The sequence below is a fragment of the Elgaria multicarinata genome, chromosome 4 (genome assembly GCF_023053635.1).
Source record: "Elgaria multicarinata webbii isolate HBS135686 ecotype San Diego chromosome 4, rElgMul1.1.pri, whole genome shotgun sequence".
Classification (NCBI taxonomy): Eukaryota; Metazoa; Chordata; class Lepidosauria; order Squamata; family Anguidae; genus Elgaria; species Elgaria multicarinata.
The window spans coordinates 105,998,718-106,023,960 of NC_086174.1; the positions used below are offsets into that span (position 1 = coordinate 105,998,718).

Here is a 25,243-nt window from a genome sequence, read left to right on the forward strand (position 1 = left end):
CCTCTTTGTTTTGACACATTTCCAGAGCTTATGTAAATATTAAAAGAGATGTTCTTTCAGGCTAATGAACCTGTTTCTCTATTATTATTATTATTATTATTATTATTATTAATAATAATAATAATAATAATAATAATAATAATAATAATAATAATGTTTTGAATATGAGGGCTTGTGTGATCCGGTGGCTAGATAGAGTGGTGTGTGAGACAACTCTGGTTTGAATATGCCCTAAGCCACAGAATTTGTTCCAGGTGAATCAAAATATTTTACCCAGGGGTTGCTAATGAGGATAAATACTGCTGAATAAGAATTATAAATCATATAAATTTTATTTCATTCGATTTGCTAATAAGTTCAATAAGAATAGTAAGAAAAATGTCCAACAGAATCACAAAAAGCCCTTCTCCTTTAAACCATGCAGGAGGGAAAAGGTATTTCAGCATTTTATACTCTATGATAAATATATGTTTTTCCTCTGTTCATGGCAAGTAGTTAGAGGAACTGTGTGTGTTTGTGCCCATATAGGTGCACAGCCTTGAATTTTGTTCAACACTTGCCCCTGAATAGTGAATTACTATGAATAATTTGGTCATCTGGGCAAAGCAATTATGGGTGATCCCCAAATCCTGTAACTACATAACATCCTCAGTATGAGCTTGTGGCATTTTTGTCCTAGGCAGATGCCTGTAGTTTTGATGATGTAGATCAGGCTTTCCCTGACAACTCTGTCCCAATCAGGGATCATGTAGTAGCATGAAAGGCCCAAACTGTGCTGTGCAAGTGGGGCAACTCTGGATGAATCTTGGGAGCATCTTGAGCCTCTGGTATGGATAAAGACTTCTCTGCTGCACCTGGCACCGGAGAGTATGTTGGAAAGTGTCCAATTTGCACTGTGTAGTTGACCAAAATGTGCACAGAAACCTGGATGCTTCCTACATGTATGCTTCATTTCAAACAGTCCAACAGATGTACACTTCTTTGTTTCATGCTTATAGAAAGACTGTGAATGAAATATGCCTGCTCAGAAGCATTTAGCTTTCACCAAGCATGTTTAAATTTTGGTGAGTTGAAACCCAAATTTTGAGCAGCAACCCTATATTTAGGTACTGAGCATGTGAACAGTGATATAACTTTGGCTCTGCAGATGGAAGGGTGTGGAGGTTTGGGCGCGGTGCCTGTGCTAAGCTACAGCTTTGAATGGGTGTTGGAAAGAGTTAGCTTCGCAACACTGAAACATATTGGCACCTTTCATGAGAAGATTCAAAGGGAACTTGTGTTCTCAGGTGTTGCACAGAAACAACAAGAGTACTCCTGTTGCTTCAGTTACTTTGGCAATACTTTACAGGCAATATACAGTAAATGCTGGAAAGCTACCACTACTAAATTCAAGTACTTATCAAACTGTTTATACCTGGCAGGAGCCTTAGCTGGACTATAAGTTGGCCATCCTAAAAACACACACAATCCTATTGTTTATAAAAACCATTTAGGATTTGGACCACTAGAATCAATAGGACCACTATTCACTAAATGTTTATAAATCTAGCTTTAAGAGTGTGAAAGCAGAAAGTTGTCAACACTTTAGTGACTAAATGAGTACATTTTCTCAATGCTTTAAAGAAAGTTTATGAAGCTTGGCTTTAGTGTCCTTTCTTCTTTTGCTGTGTTAGTTATTCCTAGCCTAAGGATTAGCTCCCACCCCACCCCGCTGCCCAAATGCTAGAGAAGCTGCATGCATGGAAAAGAAATTAATGGTCATTTTTTTTTTAAAAAAGTATCAGCTTCTGCAGAGAAGAAGATTTGCAGTGAACTGTCCTGTCTTGGCTGTATTCATGGGAAGGAGACTAGCAAGGGGAATTTAAAATATTCACCAGGGGATTGTCTCAACAATCACCCTGTTCCTCAAAAAACTCTTCCGATAGATAGATAGATAGATAGATAGATAGAACACTTGTTGGTTCAGAGGAGAAAGAATATTTTGACAATGCTTGGCTCTGGTTAGTACTATCAAGATTCATTGGCCAAACTGCCTGCATGTTTCAATTCAAAACACACCATATATTTTCAATTATTCAACTTTGGACAAGAGCAATAGATAGAGTGGATTTGTTATAGCTAGCCTGAAGTCTCAATCTGAAATAGTAGCTGCTATCTGGCTGCAGCTTTAGCTCTTTGACAAGAAAATTTATAAGGTCTAGAAGACTCAAAAATCAAAAGCCTATAGTACTGATTATAGCAATAAATATTGCCATGAACATAGAGGCAGTGAAATGGGATAGTGTGCATTAATTGTGCCTTCTTTAGCTGACTGAACTTTGATAATCTTCTTCACCATTTCTAATATGGGGCAATCAAGACTCCATGAGGGGTTGACACAACACACTAACCCATGAAGGTTTATTTTCTGGAACAACCTGTGATGGGTTAGCATTTTGTCTGTGAGTTAATGTTTTGTCCCTTACCTACCACAGTGGGTTATTTCCCCCAAATAAGCCACTATGAAAACCCACCGTTTGCTGTAAGGGTTATTTTACCTGTGATGGGTTAGTGTGTTGTCTGTCCTACAGTATGGGTTATGGAGATCGCCTGGGGAAAAGAATGGATTTCCAGAAGAAAACGTTATCTCATGGCTCAAAAGAAACTTTGGAAAATACATATAAATTTTTCTACTAGTTAAAATCTGTAAGGGAAACAACATCCCTAATTAGTGGAAATTCAGTATTTTAAGAACTGCTCTGCTTTCAGAAGAGGATTTTATTGCACAGTTGCGCAGCCTCATTCATAGAATTTTATGGGGGGTTAGATTATGATATCTTCACTTTGTAACCCTCCTGTGTTTTGCCACTGCTGCTTCTATTCTGTAATTTTCATTGTATCTGTCACGCCTGTTAGTTAACCGGGAGATATACAAAAACACATAGTAGGGCTAATTAATTATTTTGGCTTGACACATTTGACTCCTGAGGCCATATAACTTCTTCTGGGCCATATAGTCTCTTCATAGTGTACACACAATGGTGTATATAAATCCTAAAGAAGCATAGAGCATACATAGAAAAAAGCCAAGATGCGTGGGTATTATTTAAACAATAGTAATTGATTTATGCTGGAAAACAGAATATCAGACAGAGAAAATAACATAATATAGAAACAGATCTAGTTAATCCCCAAACTTTGGCTTACCTGTGGCTTACAGTTAAGTCATTTGTCTTTGTTTGCCTTTGAGTGGCCCTAGGTGGATCATGCTTCTTACTTCCTCAGTCCTAATTTTTCACACATGTCATGGAATAGTTTTGGGTCCCAAGAAAATTCTAGCCTCTTACAATGGGTCTGTGTGCTAGAAAATACATTGACTTAACTTTTTGTCCTGCCTTAAGTAGTGAAGTGTTGTCAGGATTGGGGCAAAACATGATTTCTCACCCTTACGATGCTAGCTAATAGTGATGTCAGTATTAGAGGTGAGACTGACTTTGCCTCTAGCAGGTGACACACTTTAAACAAACAAACTTAGAGTAATTAGAATACATTTCCAGCACAGTGGGAGAGAGGAGAGACAATCTGAATATATCATTAATCAGCTATGTGCCTATGCCTGGAAAGGTGACTGCCATGCCAGTGGACAACAAAGGAATTGATAATTTTTCATGATATTCACAGAAAGGGAGCTTAGCAGTCTGCAAGCATGTGCTGGTTTTGCCAAACATTTATAAAGAAAGCTTTTGGAGGATGGAAACGAACCCTTGCTATGGGATATCTCTGTCATGGGAAGAGATTATCACCAACTGTTTCCTGAAGTTGGAAGAGGGAATCTGAAATAATGTTTGAAAGGTTCTGTACTCATTAGTAGCTTAGACTTAATAAGAAAAATGCCAAAATCGTAAATATATCAGTTTGTTGAAATACACTTTTCTGAACATTCTGAAGCATAAAACGTTACAAATGAATGTGGGCAGGGATGTGCTTGTTTAACTTTTGTTGTTGTTGTTGAAATGGGCACTGCATGTATTCGGATCTGTAAATTATAATGTATGATTTAACATCTGAAATTCAAAGGCAACATTTATGCTCAAAAAAGAATGTAATATCTACTCTGTAATTTAATCTCAAATTTCCCTCTTCTCCATCACTACTGGAAAGGCATTTCTGTTCTAGAAAATTTGATTATATAACTTTGTATTCAACTTTGACTTTTTCATTTAGGAATGACGAAAAGGATTCCACATAGGATGCTTTCAGCAATTTTGTCTTAGTTTGTATAAATGAATAAATCTATGTATATTTATTTTTAATCCTGTTTATACACAAATCTATCATCAGTCTCATTCTCCAGGCATATCTACACTACAAACTTATATCAATTTTAAATTAGCTTAACTGTCAAAGCTTCCTACAAATAAACCTGGGAATTGTAATTTGATGCGGGTGCTGAGAATTCTTTGCTAGAGATCCCCACCCTCACCCCAGGGTTCCTTGAGAGTGAGTGAGTGTGTGTATAAACAAGTTTAAATCTCCAGGGTAGATATTCGCATCTCTGGTTTTGGATTCAAGTGAGCTAAATAATAACTTGTCCACTATGATGATGACTTAATTTTTTTTATTATATTTTAACAGGAGTTGCTAAAAGATCCTTTATATATTGGGCTGAAACATAAACGAGTCAGAGGCCAAGCTTATGATGACCTTCTAGATGAATTTATGCAAGCTGTGACTTCCCGGTAACTGATTTTATTTGTGCAATTTACATTGTAGAATGTCCCTGAATTTCACTGTACTCAGATGGAAAAAAGGAGGACTAACTATGAAGATATGCATTTCTTTACTTCCTTCCTTCAGTTCTTTAAATTGTTATAAAATCCAGTTGTTACTTTGAGCTCATTTGTTTATAATGTTAACATGTTGTGGATTTACTTCTGTAGAATAACAGGAAAGGAGGGGGAGGGATAGCTGTTTTTATTATATTAGGAAAAAATTCTGTTAGAAAAATATTTAATTTATATTGAAAGAAACCAGAATGAGATGAGACAGCCTTTATGGTAAATTTCATTGCTATAATACTTGGAGACTTGCTTATTATGTCTAATGGGCAGAGCCTATGAAATATTGAACAAGCAAATAAGGAACATTTCACATGTTGCAAGTTGCAGGGAAACCATATGTGTGATGGTTATATATGTTGGCTTTTTTACTGTGTAAAAACATAGGATATCTGCACTGGGGAAGTCATGGTTGATCACATCTTCTCCTTGCATATACACACATAGCAAAATATCTCTCATGTATAGTCATCATATGCTGTAATCTAGGTACAGGTTGCCTATGAACTACAACAAAACCCCTTCTATCGTATTTCTTCGATTCTAAGACGCACTTTTTTCCCTAAAGTAACAGTTCTAAAAATTGGGTGCGCCTTAGATTCGATGGCCCCTTAGAATCGAAGAAATACGGTAATTACATTTGTCGAGTCTGCAGCGGGACAGGCGGGGAAAGAGGGTAGGGGGTGAAGAGCGAGAGAGAGAGAAGGGAGTGGAGAGAGAAACGGGGGGGGGGAGAGGGGCAACGTCTCGAAGCATCTCAAACGTTGCCGCCGGGAGCCGGCTGGGAGGGACCCCAGCTCCGGCAGGCCAGCGAGCTTCCAAAGAGCTCGGCCTCGCCTCTGTTAAGGAGAAGGGAAGCGGAAGAATCACCTGAGCAGCGCTGGTTGGGCTCGCCCGCCCACCCCCTCCCGTCCGTGTGAATGGTGCAGACCAGCTTTTGAATGCATGTGTGGCTGTCCGTTCCCAGGCAGGGGACGATTGGTTCCTGCTTCCCATTCATGTAACCTGCCTCTATACGTGTGCGTGTGGGTGCGTGCGTGTGTGTCTGTGTCTCGCTCGCTCCCTGTTCCTCTCCCCCTCCGCTGCGTGTATGTACCATAAAATTGCTTTGCTGGCTGATTGGAGAAATTTATTTTTTCTTCGAATTAAAGCTTTTTTCCCCTGTTGGTGGCACTGAAATTAGTGTGCGCCTTAGATTCGATGGCGTCTTACAATCGAAGAAATACGGTAGTTGGGATTTTGCAAGATGTGCGTAAGCAAAGGACTGTTGTAGCAATACTGTGAAACAATCCAGAACAAGCAGTTTCAGAAGGTGGAATCAATACTACGGTATCGATAGTAGGCATGATTACCAGATATAGTGTAAAAGTGGTGTGCTAAATTATCATGTCGCACAAGTATCAACAAAGAAGGGCCCTAGATGGTAGCTGAAATGAAGATAATTTATGCCAACCTTGGAGCCAACTACTTCAGCAAAATTTAGACACTTGTTGATACATTGCAGTAAGCAGTTGTAAGGAGATTGTCATTGACAGACAGCATAGCAGGATAAACTTGCCTCATACAGTGCTGGTGTACCATAGTTGCCGCAAGATACTCTTAATGTTGCAGTTATGCATAGCTATTGAATTGAGAGCAACAAATTAATGTTCTAAGCCAGTATATACTTTTGATATGGGGCTGGTTTACACATGCATGAACAGTAATTCATTACTGTACATCTAATGTCACAGTTCAATATCTGAATTGACTCCATTCGAAAGCACTGTGTTTGTGCTGATATTGAAAGGTGTGTGGTAGTAGCTGATGCTGCTGATGCCTTCTGCTGATGCATGCATACACATGCTTTAATCAGTCCATACATTCAATTAGTGAATGGAGAGGAGCAAGATTGCAACTACTGGTGCCACTTCCTGACCACCTTTGCATTGGGTGGAATGTGATAATGGCTTCTGTGTGCATATGGTCTGTACTCACAAATAAGAACCATGGTTATATAGTTCTTCATCGTGGTCTCTATGCATCACACATATGGGCTCAATCTCACTCTCCTTCATATATTTATTGAACCTATGGGCTGGAGCACGAGAAGAGGACCACAGTGATTAATACACATGTGTGAATCAGCCCACATTGATTTGAAGATATACATTGATTTGATAAACATTTAAAATGATGAAATCAATTCTCTTAAGGAACATGCTCTATAGATTCTTGTACTTTTTCAATAGTATGAAGAGTTAATTTTTAGAAAGGAAAATATTTGTGTTCTTAGACAGATAAACATATGCTGAAAGAGACATTCTTGTCATCTAGTTGAGACCTTTCTCTCAGGATTATGAATTTCCAACCTCAGCATGATAGTGTGCCATAAACCTAAAACTTTATAGACTTTGTGCTATCTGTACTTGTAGCACAAAAGGCACATTTAGTCAAAACCAGATGGCTCAATCAAGGACATTCTATATCAAAGTAAAAACAAAAATAAATAAATAAGTGAAGATCTTATGATTTCTGGCCTGGAATGCTTAGTGCACAGTAAGTTCATGCTTAACTGTCAGAATGCAGACATTTCCAAGCAGATGACCTAAGTTTAAATGTGGTTTTTCACTGTGGCATTTACTGTGCAGCCTGGAAACAACATCATTAAATTGGTCACAATTTTACTTTCTAATTTTCGGATGTATGTAACATCTGATTTATTGTATCTATTCTTTCCATATGAAGAAGGGAACAAAAATGTAATGTTATTATAAGTAGGACTGCACAAAATGAATTATATGATAGTTAAGCAAAGTTTCTTTATTTTGCTTCCCTGGAATCAGGGCCAAAGAATACATAATAAGCAGCCATGTGCATCTTTTCTCTGGTGTTTTCTTCCTCTTTGAAACAGAAAGCATCCAGGGTAAAAAAAGAGTGGGAGAGAGGGAATTTGAATGGCAAATAATCCAGAAGGGAAGGTTGACTAGCCCTTCCCTTTCCCTTCCTCCATTGCAATTTGTTGCTTTAGAGACTGCTTCCTGTTCTGGTTTTGGTTTTGCTTCAACATAATTTCAAAAGCAAATGTTGGAAAAAGTTGACTGTGTGACATGTATTTTTGCCCTCACTTGATATAAGACACATAAATGCCTTTTCTCATATGCTTGTTCTTTAGTGGAGAGGTGAGCTGCATGCATCCCCCATCATTCTTTGAAGTCCCTGCAGTCTCCAAATGATTGCTGCTGCACCACCTAATTTTGGCAGCGCCCCCTCACTCTCACACTTTTATTTTAAAATGAGGGGCATGGTGAGAAGTAGAAATTGCCCCCCTGAATCTCTAAAGTTTCCCACCCCTGCTTTATTGGGACTTTTATACTACTTTTGAATTACTGTATTGCATTATTACTCTTTCACATCTGAGTTTAAATTTTTACATCTGGTTTGAATGTTCAATCTTCAGTTGTACTGACGTTATTTGCCCATCACAATGTCAGGTTTCCTGGTCCCTCGGGCAAATACACATTCTGACAAACTGACACAGGACACCCAAATCAGTGAGACTTCTTTATTGTAGGAAATCTCATGGCAAAAGCTTAATGTTTACACAGTTCAGAAATCATATAGCTGATGGTTAGTAGCTATAGGCTCCAAGAAATTCCAGAACAGTCAAAAGCTGATCAACACTACCATGACTGAGATCCGCATCAACATGGTTTCTCCGTTGCCATCTCCACGGTTCTGAACTCACGGGAAGGGTCAATCCATACACAGGTTCCAAACCTGGACAAGGGAGGGGAATGATTCCTGATACGATCCCTCAGGCGATCAAAGGGGCAAATGCTTGAAAGGCCTTACAAACCACCCAAAGAGAGCTAGTCCAACCTTGGATCATGTGTTGGTAACTCTGGCAACATGGTCAAGGCCTAAATAAGATTAAGGGAAGGATAAACCCAGAGTTCTGTGCCACTGCTTTCACATGGGCAACTCCATGTCACATGAGTCCAGGCAGAGGAAAGTCCAAAAGTTGTAGATCAAACCCAGTACATTGAGCTGTCAACAAAGACATACAATCCACAGCAAAGAAGAGTTCAAGTGTATTAAAAGCCACACAGTACTTTTCATGGCAAGTCTTTAGCAATGCAAAGTTCCAGTCAGGAGAGTCCATGTGTAGAGTGCCTCCAGAAGCCCAGACGATGATGGGTCCAAATAGGGATGGCTTTTAGGCAATATAGATGAGCTGTTCTTTGCAAAGGCTCCTCACCTTTACATCAGCTTAAAAAAGGAGGTGTCTTACAGTCATGCCTCCCTTTTTACGCTGATGCAAAGGTGAGGAGCCTTGACTGTAAGATGCCTCCTCTGGACCCCTTGACAAAGGCATTTGGCCTTTCAGCAAGGCTCCTGTCCAAACAGGGTATCTGCTCAGCCCTCCAGGATGATGCATCAGTCTGGGTGGTCCTTCTGCAAACCCCCACCTGTGTCTGCCTTTTGGTTACAGTGACATGTTTGAAGATTTGATATACATGAGCAGATCAAATTGTTCGCCCCTTCTTCAAATATACATGGAATGGTTAAGCTTAACATCTTTATCTGCTATATTATCAAACTGAAGGGAAAGTATATAGTACAAGTTTGGATTCTTTTCTTTTTTTCTTTTTGCTTAAGGACAAGTATAGCCCTTATAGCCCTAAGTTAAATAAAAATGGTCAGACTTTAGAATGATGTTTTTGTTTAACATTTCATTAGGATCTTACAGCACTTGCCATTAATTTATTCATTTGGCACAGTCTCTCCCTTTGGCAAAGGAATATATTGGCAAGAAATCAGATAAACGTGACTTACTGGAAATCATGAAGGAATGGTTGGGCCGCACAGCAACTTCAATAGTAACATTCAAATACTATTAAATTCTAGAGTTCTTAGTTTAATCAGATTTTGGCCCATCTTGGATTCATGGTTACCACTTCCCATGTACAGATTTTTGTTTCTGGAAATTTTCCTGCAAGTTACTCCTATGATTACTGTTGGGAAGAGTCTATACTCTTGTCTACTTGCAAATTAATTATTACAGGCATGGAGACAATTGATAAATGGGACAACATTATGTAAGAGTAGAAGTCCAAAGTAAAAATAGATGTCTATTAAAACTTAAGTTCATCAGGGGACTGCTTTAGAAATCTAGTCCTATATATACCTGGGATTGCAAAGATACCCGTGTCTATTTCATCCATTTCATAAAGTAGGCTTTTGTTTATGAAAGTTCAAACTGTAACAGATTATTAGTCTTTAAGGTCCCATAGAACTCTAACTTTTCTATTTCAACTAAGTATTCACTATGTGAAACTGTTGTGGTACAATTACCTCATGAGAACAACAGTTTGTCACAACATTGACTCTAAATGGTACTGTGAGAATTGGTCATAGTTGAAGAGAAAGTAACAACTGTTACCCAGAGGACCTTCTCTTCTGCTGCTCCCAGACTGTGGAATGGCCTGCCAGACGAGACTCGTCAACTTATTTTATTTATTTATTTTAATTATTTATTACATTTTTATACCACCCAATAGCTGAAGCTCTCTGGGCAGTTCACAAAAATTAAAACCATGAAAAGCATAATAAAACAACCAACAGTCTAAAAACACAAATACAAAATACAATATATGTATGTATATGTCTGGATTTCGCAGACTTGCATGTCTATGAAAAGTACTGATGACAAGCAAAGCAAGTAGTAGTAAGCTTGTATCTGGTTCAAATCTTATCACTACCACAAGATCATTGTATCACCTTGGGCATAACTCAAGTATGAAAAACTCGTGTCATTTGAGGGGAAATACTATAAAGCAGCTTGCAAATGTATGAATGATAAATAGTAAATAGTAGCAGTAAGGAAAGCTACTACTAGCATTCAAGAAAGCTATAAAGACTGATCTCTTCCGGCAGGCCTATCCAGTGGAATTTGAAGATGTTTTTAAAATGTTTTTAGGATGTTTTTAGGATTGTTGTTCCCCGCTTCGATCAAAATGGAGAGGCGAGCAAGAAATGAATTATTATTATTATTATTATTATTATTATTATTATTATTATTAGATTAACAATAAGAGTTGGTGGTGATTTTTACAATATATCCATTTGGACTGTTTTATGAATTGAGAATAAGCAGTGGTATATAAAATTTGTTTTCTATTACACCAACTGTGATATGTCACATTATTATTTCTGACTCGCAGGATTAGTTTTTTTGGTTGTTTCCTGCATCTCTCAAGGAACTAAGTTATGTATTGTTTTTAGTCTTTTATGTATCCTTTAGCAACCAAGGAGAGCATTTATCATAAAAGAATGACGAGGAACATACATGGCAATTTGCAAAATGGCTAACACAGCAAGAAAATATATGGAACATATTTCCCAGTTTGCCTAACATCTCCAAGCTGTGCATCTTGGAATGAACAGGCCAAGCAGTTGTGTAATGTTTGGTTTTTGATAAATTTAGCTGTACTTTTGCTGGATAGTGGTTTTTGAAAATGCAAGCAGAGAAATAGTTACTAAGAATGGATTGAATGTCTGGGTAACTGGTATATTTACCCAGACATTCAGTTCGTTCTCAGTAACAATTTTGCATTTAAAATTGCAGATAGTATGGTGAAGGGGCTCCTGTACGTTTAATAATTGTGACAAACAGGAGTAGGCAGTTTGTGGGACCTATTCTGATTTTTGATTTTTTTAAAAAAAAATTTACAAGAGTCTGAGATCCACTTACTGGAATTGGGTACAGAAGAAGGGCTCTGAGAGAGAAGTGGGGACAAATGCCAAATGGTGGTTTAGGGGTTGGCTTGAGAGCCAGTGTGGTGTAGTGGTGGTGTAGTAGTTAGGGTGTTGGACTAGAACTCAGGAGATCTGCATTCTAGTCCCCACTTGGCCATGAAGCTCCCTGGATGACTTTGGGAGAGTCACTGACTCAGCCTAACCTACCTCACAGGGTACAGAACAAAATCTTTTGCATCCAGCAGGTGAATCTAGTGAAGTGTCCAGAGTAAAGTCTTGTCCAGTTTTCTTGGATGAGTTTCAGCTGGTACAGCTCAAGGATGTTGACACAGTGCTTGGACTGGTCCGCGCAACGACCTCTGTACTGGGTCCTTGCCCCTCTTGGCTAATAAAAGCTAGTAGGGATGGAACAGCCAGAAGTGATTAACGTATTCCTTTAATTGTAAGACGACATCGATTGTAAGATGCACACTAATTTCAGCACCACCAACAGAAAAAAAAACACCTAAGACACACCCGCGATTCTAAGACGCACCCCATTTTTAGAGATGTTTATATGGGGGGGAAAGTGTGTCTTTGAATCAAAGAAATAGGGTAATGCCTCTCTGCGAGAGGGAGTCTGAAAGAGGCGGTAGTGAGACCACTCCTGAAGAAAACTTCTTTGGACCCGGAAAATCTCAGTAACTACAGGCCGGTAGCAAATGTTCCATTCCTGCGCAAGGTCCTTGAACGGGTGGTGGTGGGCCAGCTCCAGACACTCTTGGATGAGACTGATTATCTGGATCCATTTCAGTCGGGTTTCAGGCCTGGTTTTGGCATGGAAACAGCCTTGGTCGCCCTGTATGATGACCTATGTCGGGAGAAAGACAGGGGGAGTGTGACTCTGTCGATCTCTCAGCAGCTTTCGATACCGACCATGGTATACTTCTGGAATGTCTGGCTGAGTTGGGAGTGGGAGGCACTGCATTGCAGTGGTTCCACTCCTACTTGGCGGGTCAGCTCCAGAAGATGGTGCTTGGGGAACATTGCTCGGCCCCGTGGACTCTCCAGTATGGGGTTCCACAGGGGTCAGTCTTGTCCCCCATGCTGTTTAACATGTACATGAAACCGTTGGGTACAGTCATCCGGAGTTTTGGAGTGTGCTGTCATCAGTACGCTGACGACATGCAGCTCTACTTCTCCTTTTCATCTTCATCAGGTGTGGCTGTGGATGTGCTGAACCGGTGCCTGGCTGCGACAATGGACTGGATGAGGGCTAATAAACTGAAACTCAATCCAGACAAGACTGAGATGCTACTGGTGGGGTGGTTCTTCTGATCGGATGGGGGGTGTTCAACCGGTTCTGGATGGGGTTGCACTCCCTCCTGAAGGAGCAGGTTTGTAGCTTGGGGGTTCTCCTAGAACCATCTCTGTCACTCGAGGCTCAGGTGGCCTCGGTGGCACGGAGTGCTTTCTACAAACTCTGGTTGGTGGCCCAGCTATGCCCCTATCTGGACAGGGATAATCTAACTTCAGTTGTTCATACTCTGGTAACCTCCAAATTAGATTACTGCAATGCCCTCTACATGGGGCAGCCTTTGAAGATGGTCCGGAAGCTGCAGCTTGTGCAAAATGCGACGGCCAGATTGATAGCTGGAACAGGGAGGTTTGAGCATATAACACCGATTCTGGCCCGCTAGCATTGGCTGCCTATACGTTTCCAAGCCCAATTCAAGGTGCTGGTTTTAACCTATAAAGCCCTACATGGCTTGGGACCGCAATACCTGATGGAACACCTCTCCCGACATGAACCTACCCGTACATTGCGCTCAACATCTAAGGTCCTCCTCTGAGTGCCTACTCCAAGGGAAGCTCAGAGGATGGCAACAAGAGAGAGGGCCTTCTCGGTTGGTGGCTCCCCGACTGTGGAATGATCTCCCCGATGAGGCTCGCCTGGCACCAACATTGTTATCTTTTTGGCACCAGGTTAAGACTTTTCTCTTTTCCCAGGCATTTTAACAGCATTTAACAACGTTAAATTTGTTTTTAATGGACCCCGGAATTGTTGTTTTTATAACGTTTTTATGTTTCTGATGGTTTTTAAAATGTTGTATACTTTTTAATGTTTACAATATTTAACTGTTGTAAACCGCCCAGAGAGCTTCGGCTGTGGGGCAGTATATAAATGTAATAAGCAAACAAACAAACAAATAAATAAATAATAAATAGTATTGTGAGGATGTAATGGAGAGGTGTGTCATATATGCCGCCTTAGAGCTTCTCTACATTAAGGGAAAACCCCACTGTTTACCGGGCCTTCATCTTTCCAAGTTCATGATGTGGTCAATACACGCACTCCCCCCCCCCTTTGTTTTCCCCAGTTCCTTTTTGGGCATGTTCCATATGTTTCATTGATATAGTCAACAGATGGCACTACAGTATTTCTAAAATGTCACATGATTTTTGAATTACACAGTCTTTCATGGGATTTTTGGCTTTTTCTATTACTGCATTTTTGTCGATTTATAAAATCGCAGAATAAACCTAAAATAGAACGAGAGGGGTACTGGAGATTGGCGATGCTGTGAAAATGTCCTGCAAACTTCTATGAGTGAACCATCATGAGTGCACAATAAATGCTTTGTGTAAAAAGCCTCTTAGGCATTTTGGAGAAAAAGGAAAGATATAAATGTAACAAACAGACAAGGGGTATAGCCAAGTATCTACTACAGTCTATGACCCATATATATGTTCATCCCAGAAAATTTATTTTAAATCATGGATCTAAGCTATCACATCAAAATTCTGGCTTCTCTTCTTACTTTCTTTATTTCATAGTAGTTTATTGTAGGGTGAAAATCCGTTTTTGTTGTTGCTGATGTTAAACAAGTGAAAGTTAGAAAGTTTTCCTGATCTACTACAAATCACCCAGAGATCTATAGTTAGATCCTGTCTGGTATGCTCTCCATCCTTGATGTATAAGATGGAATTTGGGGCAGGAGGTGTGTAGTGCTATGTCGGCGGGGGGTGGGGGGAAGGCTGACTCAGGTTCTTGGGAAAATAAAGTAGGAGATTGGTATAGTGGATGGGGTTGCCACATCTCCAAAGAGCCAAACTAGACATTGTTTATTTTGCATATTCAAACACTTCAACGTAGGAGAATTTAGAATTGCCTGTTGTTAAGCAACTCAAGAGGAGTGTTAGAAGACATTGTTGGGAAAGAAAGTATGCAGAAATCGTAGTAGTAGCAGTAATATTTTTGTGTTAGTTTAAATTCAGTCACCTGGCAGGCTTTCGTCTAATAGGACTGTTGGAGAATTACTTAGCTGAGAAAAAATAATTTGGTTTCTGAACTGCAACATGAATGTAATCATTTGACTAATTCATTCCCTGGAAGTATTTGGCGTCTGTAATATTCTTGACACTTCTTCAAAAATTCACACATCAAATCCCCACATCTGTATTTATAATCACTGTGATGTATGCACAACTGTAAAGAAGATTAGATCTGAAACACTGGAAAATGAATGGTTGTCATCATCATGTGATACATACAACAACTATAGAAGGCCCACATACTCTTTCTTGCTTTTGTGTTTCAAAAATAAAGCTTCTGATTACTTCATATGAAGTTGTTTAAATTGAAAGGCCACCTAAATTTCTATGACTGCAATCTCCAAAGCACACTTACTAAGGAATACATTCCATTGAACTCTGTAGAACATACTTCTTAATAAATATGCATAGGAATGCATTGCAAATTGTAGAATCATATATGATTGATATAAACAAAATCCTGCTTATCTCTTAATCATAATTAGAAAATTATGTTTGGTCTTCAATGTTCCAGTCTTAAACAGAGATTTGAAACCAGGGTTTGAAGTGGGTTTGCAACATGGAACCTAGACAGCATTGATTATAGTTAATCATAGAATCATAGAATAGCAGAGTTGGAAGGGGCCTACAAGGCCATCGAGTCCAACCCCCTGCTCAATGCAGGAATCCACCCTAAAGCATCCCTGACAGATGGTTGTCCAGCTGCCTCTTGAATGCCTCTAGTGTGGGAGAGCCCACAACCTCCCTAGGTAGCTGATTCCACTGTCACACTGCTCTAACAGTCAGGAAGTTTTTCCTGATGTCCAGCCGGAATCTGGCTTCCTTTAACTTGAGCCCGTTATTCCGTGTCCTGCACTCTGGGAGAATCGAGAAGAGATCCTGGCCCTCCTCTGTGTGACAACCTTTTAAGTATTTGAAGAGTGCTATCATGTCTCCCCTCAATCTTCTCTTCTCCAGGCTAAACATGCCCAGTTCTTTCAGTCTCTCTTCATAGGGCTTTGTTTCTAGACCTCTGATCATCCTGGTTGCCCTCTTCTGAACACGCTCCAGCTTGTCTGCGTCCTTCTTGAATTGTGGAGCCCAGAACTGGACGCAATACTCTAGATGAGGCCTAACCAGGGCCGAATAGAGAGGAACCAGTACCTCACGTGATTTGGAAGCTATACTTCTATTAATGCAGCCCAAAATAGCATTTGCCTTTCTTGCAGCCATATCGCACTGTTGGCTCATATTCAGCTTGTGATCTACAACAATTCCAAGATCTTTCTCATTTGTAGTATTGCTGAGCCAAGTGTCCCCCATCTTGTAACTGTGCATTTGGTTTCTATTCCCTAAATGTAGAACTTGGCATTTATCCCTATTAAATTTCATTCTGTTGTTTTCAGCCCAGCACTCCAGCCTATCAAGATCACTTTGAAGTTTGTTTCTGTCTTCCAGGGTATTAGCTATCCCACCCAATTTTGTGTCATCTGCAAATTTGATCAGCGTTCCCTGCACCTCCTCGTCCAAATCATTAATAAAAATGTTGAAGAGCACTGGGCCCAGGACTGAGCCCTGCGGCACCCCACTCGTTGCCTCTCCCCAGTTTGAGAAGGTACTCGAATGATGGTGCAGGTGTAATTCTAAACCATAATTAAGGCTGACTATGGAAGGAAGTGGGGATTCATACCAGAGAGTAAATGCAGGAGCCCCCCAGCCCATATACTGCTCCTGATAACATAAGATGGGAAGCATAAGTTCTGCTTTAGGCAAATTTGTCTATGATGTCTTTTCTCAACATTTTCAGTAGTTGGTACTTAATGATAACTCTGTGTGAAATTATTGTATGTGAAAACTACTGAAAGGTGAGGTGGTTCACTTAAATTCTTATCAATCCTAATTTGGGTTCTATGAGACTGATGCAACAATTATTTTTGAATACCCTTCCTCCTTAGTAATTCTTTGTTAGAATAATTGCTATTATTATTCCATTGGTCCTAGCAGAGGGAAATTTTCTTTGTCTCTGACACAGTTTTAGTGTGCTATTTCCTGTATAAGAACAAAGCTCTGTGTGTGTGTGTGTTTTAGGCAGTTAACTCTTTCAAATTGATTGTTTTGGAAATAACAACAAAAATCACACTTAATCTTTATCACTGGTGGATTACTTCAAAGTTATTAGTGTTCTTCCATTGCTAATTTTATCACACTTAGTGTGGCAACTGGAAAGTGAGTGCTACCTAATGTGTGTTCTTCCCTCCCCTCTTGGTATGAATGATTTCAATAAGGAGGCAAGTAATTAAGAGTAGAGAACATATGGAAGTACTTGGCAAAGCAATTCCATCTGGAAAAACTAAAATACTCATTTTAGAAACTAATCAAAGAGTGCTGGACAAACTGCTTCTTTGGGTTATAATTTCCGTGTCTGTGATCATATTTTTCCCTTTGTCAGTGTCTGTCCTAGCAATTTGCATAAGAAAACTGATAAAGCTACTTTTATTCAAAAATAGTTATATATATAAAAACATTGCTATATTTTGTTTTATGGTGGAACCATGGTATTTCCATGATTACTATTTTTTTAGGGTTGTTTTTTCTTCTGCTGAGGCTGCAGTTTGAAGGTGAAAGACCATTGTGGACGGCAAAGGGCTTTTAAATCCTTTCCTCCAGAGTTGTTTCACCCAGGAACACGGCTGCCCTATGATTAGGCAGAGGGAGATGACTACCACAGGTGGTAGATGCTGAGGAGTGGCGAAGAGGTGTTAGAGGGTCGTACACCCTTCTCTGCTCCCTGTAAGTTAGCCTGCTGCACATGACAGCATCAAACCACTGCATATGTCACCAGTGTTGAACTAAAATTCAATTGCTAGTCAGGTTGGATTTTGTACATGGACTATAAGAGGGTGCTATCTTGCCCTTTGCTTTAGGCAGTAAAATGTGTTGGGCTGGCTGTGTGCAAGAAATTCCTGCTATTACTGTTTGATGAAAAGTTGCAAGGATGTCACATCCCCACTGCTTATCTTCCAGCAGCTATAGATCATCCCCACTGACCTGCAGCCTTCCACCTACAGGAAGTCCAACCCATAGTTTGATTATAACTTAGGCACTATAAAGCCAAATTATACCCTATGCACATATAGGGGAATACAGTCTTGAGGGAAAAGCATTAATTAAATCCTGTAACTGTGTCTGATGGCCTCTCCATTACTACTTTCATACTTACTCTCCTGTATTCTCAGGTGCATAGGAAATCAATATATTTTCACAGTTTATTTCACCGAGTGTAGTGGTTAACTCCTGCTTGAAAATGCCATATTAATGGAGCTAGTCTCTTCTGATACATCTTGTTCCTTTAGTAATGTTTTTTTTCTTGGTGGTGTTTTGTGTATTTATTCATCTATGGGAATTACTTCCTGCCTTTCAATACTAGCTTGTATTCTCAAGCTTACAATGCACAATAAAATATAAACTTAAAACACATACAAACATAAAACAGAATAAACAGTATAAAACAATATAAAACAGTATATTGGAACCACAGAACACAGGATGAAAGACTAACAGCTAGTCGACTCAAAACTGCTTAAAAGGATTTAAACTGTCTTGGGAAGTAAAGAATTCTTTACCTGACATTGGAATGACAATAAAGTGGGTGCTACATAAACTTCCCTGGGGAGAGTATTTGATAGCCCAGCCCAGCCCAGCCCAGCCATTGAAAAGGCTTCCTCCCTGGTCCTCACTTGCCTTACCTTGGATGGAGCAGGGGGAACTGAAAAGGCTTCCTCCCTGGCCATTTTTTTTATTAATTGGCTACAGCAAACCAGCATTCCTTAAAGTATTTAACACAAACCAAGAATGTTACTAAATTTAATTGAAGGTCTGTATTTGTACATCTTAAAAGATAATTTTGGAGTGGACTAGTGATTAGTACTTTCATATGTGGTACAATACAGCCACTGTATATTATGTTCATGGGCTCTTATGTCCCCTGCTTCCTTTTTGATTAGAAGTAACAAGCAGGTGCATACATGCTGGTTCACATGACCACCCCAACCCACCATGGCTTAAATAAGCCATGTGATGTGTGCCGATGGCCATTTTGTATATTCAAAACCCGTTGGTGTGTTGCTATGTTTTGTTACATTGTCTGAACCAGGTGCAGGGTTTGTTTGAGTGTTAAACACATCAGGGGTTATTGGAGGATTGTTTAACCCACAAACAACCCCTGCCACCAGCATTTGGACGACATGACAAGCCATGACAGCCCCCCTGCTGGAGGTTGAATATTCAAAATGGCTGCCAGCATGCACTGCAGTGATCATGTGAACCTGGTCACTGAAGCTCAGTTTGCACGTGGCTTCTTGAAATGTAATTATGTTGAAGCTGCTCCATGTGATATGAGATTACCATGGAGCAGCTTCCTGCAGTGACTGGGAGTTTTCACCCAACTGCCCTTGAAGAAACCATCATGCATGTCTGCATTTCACCTAATTCAGCATGGAAAGGAAAAGCCTCTTCCATCTTGCCCTGCTGTAGGAAGAGTAGTGGTTTCTCGTATGTAGTAGCAGAGGATCAAGCAAGCCTTGAGGGCACCCACTGCAGAGCAGGTATTGGCATTAGATTTGTAGGCGAGGGCAACCAATGTATTGATGACATAGCTGTTTTTACAATATAAAAATAACTCAAGGTTGCTTCCCCACTACAATTTCATAGCTCCCAACTTATTTTACATAGCAACACTAGATTTGTCATACTGCTAAAGACTTAGCATCTTTTGGTCGAAAGCCAAACTGACTACTCAGCAGTGGACTTTTTGTATGAGTGTATTTTAAGAGTTTGCCAGAAGGCCACAGAAGCTGTAAATTATGGATGGAAAATATTTTTAAAAGACAGTATTTGCAGACTAAATTTACCAAGTGCAGCTGGTTTGCTATATTTTCCAAATCAGTTTTTAAAATATGATCCAGCTGTTTGCATTTTGCAATTAGCTGGCATACCGACATTATGTCAAAAGTCCTAAACTGGCTTCCTGACTTACTATACACTTGGGATAATAGGCATTAGTCTAGAGGCAGTGTTAAGTTATACTTGACCATTTTTGTATTCAAATACAAATGCATAGATACCTTATCATAAAGGTGGTCATTTTGGTGTAGTATACAAATCCCATGAGAAACTAATTAAGAAATATTCCACTGGCATGACTTCACAGGTTCATAAAAGTTCTACTGTTGTTACTCCATGAAGCTGTTTGGAACCTTTAGAGCATACCAAGCCAAGATAATTTTATCCAGTGATGCAATTTATCAGATCTTTTATATCAGAGGTGAAGAATATGTTGCAGTGAGGGCCAAATTGCCCCCTACTAGGCCCTCTGTGGGCCAGATAATGTCATGCCCACCAACATCATTGCCCTGCCCCCACCCATTTTGCCTTTCTTAGTCCTGCAAGAGAGGCATGGAGTTCTGTACATCTTTCAACATGGAAAAAGAGACTGACATTGGGAGGAGTGGATTTTCCTCATAGCACTGGTCAAATCCCAGCTTTGTATGCTGCTTGTTCTTCCCATGGAGTTGGCATGGGACATACGAATGGACTGGACTGGTTCTGGGGAGAGGTCAAGCTCTGTCTCTGGAGGGACCCAAGGAGGCTCCCCAGGTCAAATTAGGTCCACAAGCCAGAGGTTTCCCAACCCTGTTTTTTTTTTTTTTTTATGGCGCACCAAGCTCAGAAAATAAACGGTTTTCATCTTGGTTAACACACCAAAGAATCAGAATTGTGGGTCTTGCAAGATTTTGGCCACCTTGAGACCCAATATTGGGCAAAAGGCAGGATACAAATAAATATAACAAGAACAACAACAACAACAACAACAATTTCATGGTCATTTAGTCCAGCTGAAGCACGACCCTTCCTGCCTATCTACATATTCTTAGAATGTACCAAAAGAATTCAGCCTAGATCCATCTTTAGATCCATCCAACTTTTTAATGTTCACTGTTTTTAACTTTTGTAAACCGCCCAAAGAGCTTCGGCTATGGGGCGGTATATAAATGTAATAAATCAAATCAAATCAAAATCCTGCTTCTAGTGAGCTACCAAACCAGAAAGTATAAAGGACCAAGGCGGGAGCAGTACAGGATCAAAATAAGCTCAAGCATGTATGCGCTTTCTTTCCTTCTCTGTTCACTGCTATTTTAGGTAGGTTTGATCTTTTTTCTTTCAAGCTTTCCAGATTCATATAAGTGAAAATGTAGTGGACTGCTTAAATACTTGACCATTTGCAATCAAATAATTCAAATGCCAGCAAAAATATATACTTTAGTGATATTCTAACTTTGATAGTTCTGTAGAGGTTATAGGGTACAAACTCAGGGGTTTATGGAATTAAATATTTTCTTTTAATTGGCTCCAACATTATGATAAATCAGCATGATCTGAAAGCCAAATTCAGTATTAAAGCCTTATAATGCACTGAATGCTGTTTGCCTTTTTCATGATAATGAGTATTTAACCAGTTTCTCTTAAATAATGAGCTGTCTTTTCTAATGACAAGAACACATAACAGTAAGCATATTTAATCACACATATAAAGACTAATTCTAACAAATCTCAGGGGCATGAAAAAGGGCTTTCCCCAAAATTATGTTGTGATTTCCAAAGGTGAACTTTATTTTGGCTTTGAAAACAATTTTTTCCATGAGCATTCACCAATGTGTACTGTAAAAGAGAAACATATAAATCAGCCTGTGTATGTCCTAAATCACCTTTATGTTCAACCTTAATTCTGTAATAGTGACTTTATACATAACCTATAACTTGCTCTTTCATTTGCAAGAAGATATCTGGAAGGGACAAATGGTGGCTTTCACTGAAGTAAAAAGTAAGCTTAGCCAATCAAGCTTGAAGCATGATTGCTATTTACATTATTATAAGCTCAGGAAATGACCAATGAAGGCAACAGTTTTATTTTAATTTATTTAATTCCCTGCCAAGTCTTATTTGAGCTTAGTTCAGTCCAGTAAGATTTGAAGTAATATGGCCAAGCATATTATCCTTAAGATGAAACTCCTAATCGCTCCTACCTACCTCCACCAATGACTCGTGCAAGTAGGGATGGTTGCTGCAAACCTGGGTTTGCAAATAAGAATCTGGCTCAAGAACATCTCTAACATAAATTACAGTCTTCATCCTTTTCCCCTTAACTGTGATTTAGCATGACATCCACACTACCACTGGGTAACATGTTCAGTGTTAACTATGGCTAGTACAAGTACATATATAATCCTAACATATGGGGAAGTGAGGTGGCAATTCATGCTGAAGAGGGAAGTGGAGGGGATGTGCATTCTAGTGTCTAGCTCCTATTTTATAAATCATGATCCCAGCAAAGGTGACTGACACACCAAATGTTTTCCACTTTGGATTTGTCCATTCATTTATATTAATAAAAGCATGGTGAGACTTTTCTTGCCATAGATTCTTTTATATGTTTGATGTTGTGGAATGAGCTCCCCAGAGAGGTCCGCTTGGCGCCTACACTGTACTTCTTTCGTCGCCAGCTGAAGACCTTTTTATTCTCCCAGTATTTTAACACTTAATTTTAACTTAAATTTAAATTTTACTGTTTTAACTCTGTATTTTAATTTTATATCAATTTTGCTGCGTGGTTTTTATTCTGGTTGTGCTTTTTATATTGTATTGTGTATTTGTGCTTTTAACCTGTTGATTGTCTTACTATGATTTTAATTTTTGTGAACCGCCCAGAGAGCTTCGGCTATTGGGCAGTATAGAAATGTAATAAATAAATAAATAAATGTTGGAGGGCCTTATCAAGAAGGAGTTTCATCACTTGGTGAAGTTGATCATCTGTGTTAGCATTTTATGACAAATGATAATCACGCAGGGAGGGTAATCGCTTGAACTATAGATTATTATGCCTATGTGTATCTTTTAAGGAATATCTTTCCCCCCCTGTTTCTTCCTAACATTAATATTTTAAGTTTAAGATTTCAGATTTCTAATCCAAGGGTTTGTTTATATATTTTGGAAGATTGAAATATTTGCTGGTTTGGGCTAGGACCCCAAGAAGCACTGTTGGAAGGGAGTTGACAGAATGTGACTTTCCTCCTTTTCCTTCCTGCAACCCCCAAGACCCAAAAGGCTTTCCTGAAGGTTGGGGACCCTCCTGAAAGAGGTGGGCTGTGGCATGGGATGCTGAGGGAAAGAGGGGAACACCCAAAAGAGAGGGGGGAATGTTTTATTTTAAACTGCACTATGATCAGTATGAATAAACATTTAAGACTGTAAGAATGCATTAAACAATGGACATTATCCTGCTGTCATTCTATTAGCGGAAAGTTTCATTGCACTATAGATGCTTTTGAACTGTGGTGTTGGAGGAAAATTCTGAGAGTGCCTTGGACCGCAAGAAGATCAAACCAGTCCATACTCCAGGAAATAAAGCCAGACTGCTCACTTGAGGGAATGGTATTAAAGGCAAAACTGAAGTACTTTGGCCACATAATGAGAAGACAGGATACCCTGGAGAAGAGGCTGATGCTAGGGAAAGTGGAAGGCAAAAGGAAGAGGGGCCGACCAAGGGCAAGATGGATGGATGATATTCTGGAGGTGACAGACTTGACCTTGGGGGAGCTGGGGGTGGCGACAGCCGACAGTAAGCTCTGGTGTGGGCTGGTCCATGAAGTCACGAAGAGCCGGAAGCGACTGAACGAATAAACAACAAAAGAGTAAACTACCGTATTTCTTCAGTTCTAAGACACACTTTTTTCCCCATATAAACATCTCTAAAAACGGGGTGCGTCTTAGAATCTCAGGTGTGTCTTAGGTTTTTTTTCTGTTAGTGGTACTGAAATTAGTGAGCGTCTTACAATCGATGGCGTCTTACAATCGAAGAAATACGGTACGTTCTGAATTATGCACAAGAGAAGAATAACTAAAGTTACATTGACACAAGTGCAGTTGTGCATTATGCTTGTGCACCTCTTGTGCCACCTATTTTACATTCTGCTTGTGCAACCTATTGGGCAGCCAGTTGTGCAACTCGTTGTACAAGGCAACCACTTGAGCAACAGAAACATTCAGCTGAGCTCCACTAGTGCTATTTGAGTGTGTGGAATGACATTGTTGGATAATATGGTGTTTATTCTTTTTATCTTTTTATTGTCTGTTGCTCTGTAATCTGTTTAGTTGTAGAGTGGTATATAAACATTGTAAATAAATAAATAAACAAGGAAGTGGTGACAAAACACTGCAGCAATTCCTGGAGATATATCTCGGAACATGTCTGTAACAAGGGTGGAGCTATAGCAAGCCTAGAAAAATACAGAGTCAGCCATGATTGTCTGTATTACTTCACTTGACCACATTATTTCCCCCAACAATAAGAAGTGGGCAGACATCTCAACATTAACTATATAGTAGGGTGGTCATCTGTATTGTCACATCTGAAGGGAATTATCCTCACATCTGCCCTGGGCCCTGGAGCTGGACCTCTATATGTTCCTTCTGGAAGCTGTTCTGCATGTTCTATTCTGATTAATATTGTATGTATTTTATACTTGTTGTTGTTCCCCGCCTCGATCAGGATGGAGAAGCGGGTTAGAAATAATTTATTATTACCCCCACTCCCACCCCTTTTGTGTAATTCCCCTTTGTGTAATTCCTATTGCTCTGAGAATAAGGAATGCAGAAAGTAAAAGGCTACATTGCTACTCTGCTGTCTAATAGTTGGGGGATATGCTTGATTGTAAAGCCAGGTTCATTAAACACAAGGTAGGTGCTCTGTCAGTTTGAATGCCCAGGACTGACATACTTGTGATGAGTAAGCTTGTCCAGTTTGAGTCCATGCCAAGTACCTGATTGGTGTTTCTGATAGTTCATGTGATGGGCACTGTAAGCACCCGAAGCATTTAAAGAATCTAATTGACGCTAAGATGAATTCTAAGTTGATTAAAGTTGAATTAGAATTGCTTAGTGGAAGAGCAATTTTTTCCCCGTTTGATGTGTTAATAAGAGCTGTGGATTGTCAGAAAGACACTCATCACTAGCACCAAGGAGTTAATAAGCATTTGGCTAAAGTAGTTGAGAAATTATCCTCATCTGATACATTTGTTCAGTTGAGGCTTCTTGGCAGATGATTTGAGTAAAGCAAAAGGGGGTTTCACAGAACACATGGCATGATGAAATAGAAAACAAACAAGCCTATGCTCCAAAGAAAACTGCAAAGAGTAGCTTTAGTTTTAGATGGGTACTATCATAAATTACTATGCAAAAAAAAAAAAGTTTCAAAAGTGGAAGGGTGTTGGTTTTTTCATATTTTTGTTTTTGTTTGGAAGAGTCATTCTGAGAAAAGATGCATTTTAAGTTGTTAA

The 25,243-nt window shown here is 39.5% G+C and overlaps 1 protein-coding gene across 1 annotated transcript in view; it reads left to right on the forward strand.

Moving 5' to 3' along the window:
• Window positions 1–25,243, forward strand: part of ME1 (malic enzyme 1) — a 126,943-nt gene that overhangs the window by 53,253 nt on the left and 48,447 nt on the right. The window contains exon 6 of the mRNA XM_063124914.1: window positions 4,615–4,718. Coding sequence (XP_062980984.1) covers window positions 4,615–4,718 — 104 coding nt within the window. The remainder of the gene's footprint in view (window positions 1–4,614; window positions 4,719–25,243) is intronic.